Source organism: Gavialis gangeticus, unplaced genomic scaffold, assembly GCF_001723915.1.
Source record: "Gavialis gangeticus isolate Ggan-Ray unplaced genomic scaffold, GavGan_comp1, whole genome shotgun sequence".
In the NCBI taxonomy this organism is placed as follows: Eukaryota; Metazoa; Chordata; order Crocodylia; family Gavialidae; genus Gavialis; species Gavialis gangeticus.
Window position 1 is genome coordinate 9,852,076 of NW_017729028.1, and position 9,518 is coordinate 9,861,593.

Sequence of the window (9,518 nt, forward strand, 5' to 3'; positions counted from 1 at the left end):
TGAACTGCAGAAAACACAGCAGAAAACATTTAGGAATATTTTGGATTTAGAAAAATGTATGCATCCTGCAGTGGCGTACAGGCATGGGCCTGGGGTGTGGCCACTGGCTGGGCCCTTCAGCCCCCCTGGCACTCGGTCCCCTAGCAGCACTTCTGGTTTTGCTGCCAGCATTTCCAGGCTCCACTGCTGGGGGACCCCCCAACTCGGTGATTGGTCATGGATGGGGGGGGGGGGCAAAGGCAAGCACTGGCCCCTGAGCGCCAGAGACACACAGTACGCCACTGGCATCCTACCTATTTGTACAAGAAAACATCCCAAAACTTTAGTGGTAGGAGAGGGTGAGAAAGAAAAAGGTGTGAGAAATGACCTGGTTTGCAATGAATGGGACTTGTCAGTGCTGTCAGTTTGAGATATAAGCAACTACGAAGCACTAGCTAGCAAAATAAGAAGGTGGCAGAAGATCTGCCTGGGACAAACAAGTTCACATGGTCACACTGCCCTCATCAACTCTTCAGGAAGTGGCTGTGCACACCCCAAAGAACAAGACAGCAGAGGCACTTCTGAGAGGACTTGGTGCCACTCACTTCCAGTCCACAGCTGCAGACAGTATGAAGAAGAGGAACACTGAAATGCTCATCCAATATCATCAACAGATGTGTGCGCTCCAGACAAACAGCGCCTCTTTCCCCACCCTTTGCCTCAGAGTGCAATCTAGGGTCTGGCAACACTTCCCACCCCTTAAGTGGTCATCGGGGGTGGGGGGAAAGCCTGGCAAGGGCTGCTGCCCCCTCCCCTTCCAGGCACACCCTGGCTGGGGACAGTGCAGGCCAGGGTGAGGGTGCAAACGCCTCCCTAATCATAGAGACCTGCCAGGGCCTGGCCACTTCCCCCTCAGCTCAGCCCTATGGAAGGGAAGGGAGGGCTTGCTTTAGTACCCACTGGCTTGTAGCCTAAGCCAATGCAGGCATGTGCCTGCATTTCCTGAATACAAAAGTGAATGTCTAACCACTTGCAAATCAGTTCAATCTATCCAGGTTAGACTAACCTGCAAAGATTGAATCAATTCAGGTTTGGGCTTTTTGAATGTATGTACTTAGCCTTGGGGTGTCAAATAAGAGTCTCACCAACTTTGACACAGCTCAGCCTGAACACAAGGATCCAGCACTGCTGTTCTATATACAGGATCAGGACCTTAGGTTGTAAAGAATTTTTTTTAACTCCATATGCCAATACATTCTGACTTTTCACAAAGTGGACTTCATAATAATCTTCATTCCTTCCCTACACCCATAGTTCAGATTCTGTACTGATATTATTTTCCGTCCGCAGTAGAAAAATTAAATTATTTTTTGTATTTTTCAAGTGATTTCCATTAAATATTAAAAAAAAGATGCTTTCTAATTAGTAAGTTCTTACTCTTCCTATAAAATCAGTGCAGGTTCCCTCTTCTCATTCCATCACCTTTAGGGGATGAAGATCCCAGTGACAAATTCACCAACTAAAATGATCTCTATGAAATGCAGATCAGAAATTGCTTCTGGATCAATAAAGCAGATGCTGATTTAAAAAATAAATTTCTTCTCACTACTATGTAGTTTAAATGATCATTTTGGAGAAACTTATGTACTAGAAGTAAGACAATGAATGTTACAGTTTATTGGTTTAAGTTCTGCATAACTTAAACAACAATACCCTCTTGTGGTCAAGTTAAAATTACCTGTAGGGAAAAAACAATATTTTTCTCTTTAGGGAAAAAGCAGTTTACGTACATTTGATTTTTCCAGTAATATTTTACTGTTCAAATCACCACTTGTTGGTTATCTATTAATAAAGAACATAATTTAAAATCTTCCTAGGAATTAATTATACTGCCAATATCTAGATACATTACTGCTGAAGGAACCACATTCAACCGACTCCTGAGTCATTTATAAAAATTTCCCCCCTTCCCCAGCCAAAAATACATAGGTATATTAAAATCAGGTCACATTAAAATTTCTAGCACATCAAGCCCCAGAAAACATCACTATAACCCTATAAAGAGTGCCACAAAAAGAAACACATATGTCAGTCAGTCATTTCCTTCTACAGGACTGCTTAGCAATCATAAACATTACAAAGGCACATAATAACTGTGGGAAAATAGGGCACTATTTGCAAGCATTCCTTTAAGACACCATTTTTGTTAAATGACACAACTGAATGATTTGGGCATGCAGCAAGAAATTTCAGAACAATATCCAAAACAGGATGCTGAAAACTCACCCTGCTACATATTAATGGTATATAGCTACTTCCTTTTATGACTTCCAAACCCTGTTCTCCCAGTCCTATACATTGGGCACGTCTACATGAGAAGCTGACTGCTCAGTAGCCTGATATTACTGTGCAATAGCATCATGTAGTAAAAACTGTGCCAAGATGCTACTGTGCAGCAGTATTAGGCTACTGCCCATTAGCATCTCTTAAAAGGTATTTGCATAGGTTCCTGTGCAGTAACTCCGGGTACTGTGCATTCATTTAGTACTTGCTTATACAAGCACTAAATGAATGCACGGTAACTACTGTGCAGTAGTGTCTCATGTAGACATGCCCACTGCAGTGGTGACGCATAGAGGGTGCACGGGAGTGCACATGCACCCCGAGAGCACCAGTGCACCCCCTGACTGGCCGCGCTCGCTGCTTAGGCAATAGGCGGGGGGGCAGGCAGGAGCACTGGTGACCTGCTGCAAGATCTAATTGATCGCTGCAGCCGCTCCCAGAAGTGACCACAGCAATCACCCACGGCCCACTGTGTCCTGAAAAGCAGCATGAGTGCTGCAAAACATCTATCCTTCCATGTATATTCCTGCTCTACACTGGAGTAAAATTGCAGTCTACTGTTTAAGCCTACTAAGATCTACCCTCTCTTCTCAGTTAGTAGGGTCATAATCCTAGAGACCTTCCTTTGACTTCCAGTTTCTCTTTGGTAACAGCATTCCACAAGGTGTAGAGTCTGAGCATGTGAATCTGTGCAGGATGCCACTTAAATGGGATTCCACAGGTACAGAAGTTTGCATAAGTTTACCCAGATTTGAGACTAGAACTGCACTTCCACAGAGCACAGCCAAAGGCTGCCTGCTGGTACAGAACTAGCAAGGGTTACAGTTTAACAATATACGCCTCACTCCCCTTATGAGTACCATATTGACTTGCATGCTATACACACTATTTCCCCCAAAAATGGGGTGCATATCTGAAGTGGGAAAGCTGATTTTCTGCTCAGAACAAAAGTACCCTGATTTGATTCCTGCTTCACCTAGCAGCAGCAGTGGCATTTCTGTTCAGGCAGCTGAGGGAGTCAATTGGCTCTGCATCCTACAGGTGTTAATGATTGTCTCTTCTTTTTAATGGTCTTCCTGTTTCCCTTATCAAGCTAACCTTTCTTCAGGCAATTTTGCTGTCTTTTAACTACTCCTGGTCTCTCTTCTCCCATTTCACAGCCTTGCAGACTGTTTTTATCTCTTTTCAAAATCACAGATGTACCCATGGGGACTAGTCTTCAGCAGGAGCTAGGGTTTCAGCTTTGGTTATTCAGGAAATGGAGGGTCAGTGATTTGAAGTTTAGACTCTGTCCGTGGCCTATGGAGCCATAACTCTGAAAAACAAATCTTTTTTTCTTCATCCTACTGTCATCAAAACAAGATGCATGTCTTATTTGGGGGAGTGTGCTATGTGAAAAAAGACAGGGTTGGGTTTTTTTGGGGTTTTTTTTTTAACTTTTTGTAATTATTATTAATTCACTGAAGAAATGAGGGTGAAAAAGTCTTGAATGAAGACCAGCTAGCGGCTGACAAACTAGCATTGGGAGAATACATAGGAATGGCACAAAAATTACACTGAGTTGTCTGAGACTCTATTCTAATATTTCAAATGGAAATCAATCATAGAACCAATGAGTGGGAAGGGACCTAGACAGATCATCGAGTCCAACCCCCTGCCATGGGCAGGAAGGAGCACTGGGGGTGGCAGGGGTCATAAGACCCCAGCCAGGTGCCTGTCCAGTCTCCTCTTGAAGATTTCCAGGGAAGGTGAGAGCACCACCTCTCTGGGAAGCCTATTCCAGGCTCTGGCCACCCTTACAATGGTGGTCTGCTAGCCAAACCAAAAAAAAAAAAAAAAGAAGAAAAACTTATTTGGGGTCAACCGCAAACACTTATTTTTTTTTGGTTTTTTCCCAGAAAAGACAAAGTCGCCAACCAACCCTAAACTTAATTTGACCAGAAATGAAATATTTTGTTTTGCTTTCAGTTTTTTCACCCTTTTAAAAAATTAATCTTTTTGTAAGTTTCAAAACAAGAACATTTAGAAATTAAAAATGGATTTTAAGTGAAACAATCTGACTTTCTGAAATTGTTCATTTTTTAACACCACTCACTGAATTAATATTTGTGTATACCATGAGGGCCCCCCATCTTATTTTTCATCCAGTAAAACTATTCAGTAGAGGAAATATACAGTGAGTTCAATTTACCAGGCAAATAAGGCAGGAGGCAGTTGTATGCTTCCAGCCTCCAGTTAAGTGTATTAGCCACAGCATGTCCAGGGATTTATAGCAGCCACTGTTCTATTTTCTCAAAAAGCTGTAAGAAAGTAATATCAGTTCTCCAGAGCAGATTATCAGTTGTCCAGGGCTGCTACTCAGTTGTTTTCTTTCTTTGGCCTAAAATTTAGAGGCTTTCAAAAGTGTAAAACTAAGGCTGATTCTCAGAAGGACCTTATTTTAAAGTAGATTTGGAGTACTGAAGCTGTGATGATCCAGAAAATATTCCAGAAGAAGTTTCTTGGGTAATATCTTTTATTGGACTAGTTAGGAGAGATATTAGAAAAACATTTAGACACAAAGTGAACTTCCTCACGTCTGGGAAAGAGGTCCTTGCTTATTTTAAAAAAAAGGCAACTCTGTCTTAAGAAGAGTAGTACAAAGTCAAGATCCCAATAGCTGCTTCCATTAGTTTCTACTCCCTTACCAATGAATATTCATGAGCCAGCCTGGTTTCCAATGGCAACAGTAAACACACTGAGGAAACCAGCAGTCATCAGGGGGTTTATTTCTGCTGCACAAACAGAACAAAAACCTAACCCTGACAAACTCAACATCATTCTCTGCAGCAGACTGCTACTAGCTCAGCACCCATCCTGGGGACTGGGAGAGCAACAGGGAGCGTGGTCTCAACTGCACCCAACGCTGACTCGTCTCTCAAGCTGAGCATTAGGATTTGCTGTTTACAGCCAGGATCTTTATTCTTCTAACAAGTGTTCTTTGCAAAATTCTTGCTATAGTGAAACTACTAGTAGAAAGTGCTGCTTAACCAAAGGGGAAATAAAAATAGTACACAGTCGCAGGGGGAGCTGTGCTCTTACGTTCAGTTTCCAAGGATGAGAGGAGAGAAAGCAGTGGGGTGGATGGTTCTGGCAAGCATTTCCTCTTAACCTACCTCATGGTGACACCATCTTATGTAAGAGTAGATACACACACAATGGGGAGCAGATCGCCTGGATTCAGAAACACCTCAGCTGGGTACCAGCTATCAGCAACTAAATCATTGGTGGAACTGGCCTCATCCTCATCCTCATCTCCTGCTTTCAGCAGCACCCAGCTTGGAAGAGCTGTTACAGCCACCAAGGCAGCCCAAGCCCGGGAGGAAGAACGAGGAGCCCTGCGGCAGGACCAGGTTCGACAGGACAAGATTTGGAGGGAGTTTGTGGAGGCCGAATGGAGGGGAAGAAAGTGTTGGTAAGTACTTTGAGTCCAACATCACATTCTCCTCTTAACAGTGCTACCGCAGCTCTCCACAGACCAAGGGCCTAATGCAAAGTTCGATATATCAGTGGAAAGACTTGCACTACGTAGGCTTTTTATGAACCTGTGAATCCAGCTGCTGCTAAGACCACATTTCTCCCATTTTCTTCTTTTTTCAAACACACACAAGTAAAGTATCTCCTGGTATGTCAGGCTGGAGCTGTAATGGAGGTGCAAAGGGACAGCATGCTGGATACTGCTCAGCTTTATGTGGAGGTCCACAGAGCCAGGCTGTCGTGGCGCATTTGTAATTTATCACAGAGAGTGATAGTATTGCTTGTCCTCTATTACTTGGAAATGGCTGAAATGGAGCCTGGACAGACTGTCCTGCCAAAAATTACTGTATTTCAAATCCGTAAATCTCTTGCATGCCACAATCCCATATGCAGACATACACACAGGGAAAATCCCATTGTTACTAATACATCAGTAGGGTGTTCAGCACATGCAGGTCATAAACTATGCTTTGACAGGCGGTATATACTGCTGAGAACCAAGCATTAAAATGCCTCTCAGAATATCTGAATTCAAATCTCCGATGTGCAACATAAACAGGCTGGTTACAAGAACATCTGTGGTAAAACCAAGGTTGGCTTGAGTTGTAATTGTATGCCAGCCTTACCCAGCTACCAGGGAGGAAGGAGAGGAGAAGGCGCTCAGATGGATTTAATAGGAATCAGGAAAACAACTGCTGGTAACTTATCTTACTCCTCAGCTTCTTGGAGTAAGTAAAAACCATGTCAGTATTTCTTTTTTCAGTGACGTACTTTTAATTTTTTTTGTTATCTCTCCTAGAGGCAGAGCTGAAAGAAATATAACCAGCTGTTCCAGATCCACCCCCCCACCTTCTACATACATATACACGTGTGCTCTCATGTACACACACACAGAGCACTTAGGATAAGAGAAGTCCTTTGCCTGCTGGTGGCCTGACAACAAAACCAGACTGCAAGTGAATGGGTTAAATTGCAGAGGCCCAAGGTTTTCTCTGTTGCTAGTACCTCTGGATACAGATATTGTATATATGCCCAGAGCAATGGAGACCCAGTCACAGCTGGGGCCTCTCTCAGTACAGGAATGCAAATACGTATCATTATCATTGCTATTATAGTATTTATCATTGTTGTTTTATCAATGCCATAATAGCACTTTTCCCTCCATAGCTGTTGTAGCACCTTACAGAAAGGTAAATTGTCTCCATTTTCAAGATGCAGAAACTCAGCACAGTCTGTAAAGGGATGTGCCCAGAGTTATATGGCAAGTTGGTAGCGGAGCCAGACAACAGAATCCGGTTCTTGATTCTCAGTACAAGGTTTGTAGCTCTACTGCTGGCTGCACAAAACATTGTTGCAGGTAGTTGCCCTTACTTGCTCATACAGCTTGGTCTAGGTCTATATTAGGGGCTTCTGCCAGCATAGCTGGGTTGGCCCACACCAAGGAACCCAGGGCCAGAAAGACTTCCTGGGTCATGGAGACCAGGCCCCAAATACAGAAACAGGAGCAGAGACCAGATGCCAGGCCTTCTGCTACTTCAGCTGAGTGGCCAAGCTACTTGGCTACAGAATCATGCTCCAAGAGAAGGCATAAACCTGATAGCTGTGCTGGCAATAACCCCTAGTTACTGTGTAGGCACAGTAATACCAGCAAAATTACACTTGTACCAGTGTGGCTTATATCAGCATGATATAAGAACTTGAATGATTAGCTTGCAATTAAGTTGAATGCAAATTCAAAATTGGATTCATTCTAAGATGAAATTGTAGCTTGGTTCTGAAAAAAGAAGTCTGATTGTATTATAATGGTCAGGTCCTGTGACTTAGTAAAAGAACCTGGCATTATGAGAGAAGACAGAGGGAGAGAGAGAGGGGAGGAGAGAAACAGCCTCCAAAATATGGTTTATATTAAAAGGCAAAGATACTATCGTCATTATCTATTTCTGTGGAATGAACAGTGTTTCCTCATAACATACAAGTAGAAACTCTTCTTTTTATTATTCAATACACGTACTGTCTCTTACTATGCATTTGTACACTGGGACTGGGTCTTCCATTAATGCACCCTTCTTTTCAGTAAGACACACACAGGAAGGGCAAGCGTTTAGCACTCAAAAACTGGCCAGTCCTGACGCTGTGTCTACTCAATTCTCTTTTAGAAAGAAAAACCAAAAAGTAATGGATTGTTTAAAATAAAACTGCAGCCAACAAAGAACAGTGATTCTGTGATACAGCATTCAGCTGATTTACAGAAATAGAACATAACTAATGAAGTACCTAATAGGCTCACGTCACTAAAGTAAAAATCTTGAGTTCTATTTCTAGGTACCAAAACTGGAGTTTCCTGAAGGACTACGACCCATTGGTAAGTTAGAGATAAACTGCTAAGTGTAACACGAGTTCTCTTTTGGTTTGTAACAGTTTGAAGTAGGCTAACTTTTTTAATTGAAACACCTTCGAATGTAATTTGTCAAATGCTTTAAGATTAAGAGCTGAGAGTAAATATGAGATGTGAAACGCCAGTCATCTGCTATATTTGTGCTAAACAGATGAAATGCAACATGTGGGTTCTAGTTCTCTTTTAAATAATTAACAAAGCCCATAAGCGGGTAAGCATTTAAAACAGGCTTGTCTAACATATGGCCCGCGGGCTGCCATGCGGCCCGCCAAGCCGTTTTTTGAGGCCCGAGGTGCTGTGATGGGAAATGAAAGTAAACACTGTTTACTTTCGTTCCCACCCCTTGTCCCTCTCCCAGCCCCTCAGCAGCTTCCTAACAGCTGCTGAAGGGCTGGGGAAGGGACAAGATTCCCACACGCACCGCGTCAGCTTGACGTTACTGACACTGTGTGGCTCCTCCCCTCCCCCCTCATTTCACGGTGTCCCTTCCTAGCCCCGCCCCTCCCTTCCTCATTTGCATGCCAGCCCCGCCCTGCGCCGGTCCCCGCTGGCCGCGTGGGCTGGAGCAGGTCACAGTGCAGCGGGCAGGTGTGGGGGGTGCAGATGCTGGCGTGGAGGGATGCTGCCACTGCTGCTGTGGCTGTCAGGGTGGGAAGCTGGCACCACTCCTGCCTCCCCCCGCACCTGCAGACTCTGGGGGTGGTGAGTCGCAGGCCCCGGGGAGGGAGAGAGCCCTGCCGGTTGGGCTTGGGCTGCCCCAGGGGAGAGGGAGCAGGGGGGAGTCCCTGTACGTCCTGCACCCCCCTGTAGGGTCCCCGCATGTCCCTCTGGCTGCTGAGCCCAGGCGCACAGGTGTGGAAGCATCCTTGAGGCTGCCCAGGTGGCAGGGAGGACACGGCGGGGTCAGGTGGTGCCCCTTGACCCCTGTGCCCCCAGGCCGCGGCCGGACTGGACAGGCCGCGCGAACACCTGCTCCTGCCAGCCCACTGGGTGATAAAAAGTTCATGATCCAGCCCTACATTCAAAAAGGTTAGACACCCCTGATTTAAAAGGAAGCTGAAACATAAAAAAAAAAAAGAAAAAACATCACTGCCACAATATGGCCATAGTCTCTTTTGACTGATAGCCTGTGAAATGTTGAAGTCAATGAATTTTCCTGGAATGTCTTGCTTCCGTGAAAGTCAATAGTAAAAAACAACAACATTGATTTCAAATGGGGACAGTAAGTCCTGATTGCAAACAGAATTGTGTATTTGAAGGGATGGGGTGGGGAGGGGAGGGGAGG

At 44.4% G+C, this 9,518-nt stretch overlaps 1 protein-coding gene across 1 annotated transcript in view; it reads left to right on the plus strand.

Moving 5' to 3' along the window:
* Positions 1-5,082: 5,082 nt before the first annotated feature.
* Positions 5,083-9,518, plus strand: part of CUNH2orf50 (chromosome unknown C2orf50 homolog) — a 5,897-nt gene continuing 1,461 nt past the window's right edge. The window contains exons 1-2 of the mRNA XM_019520751.1: positions 5,083-5,776; positions 8,161-8,200. Of these exons, the coding sequence (XP_019376296.1) occupies positions 5,481-5,776; positions 8,161-8,200 (336 nt within the window). The 5' untranslated portion in view covers positions 5,083-5,480. The remainder of the gene's footprint in view (positions 5,777-8,160; positions 8,201-9,518) is intronic.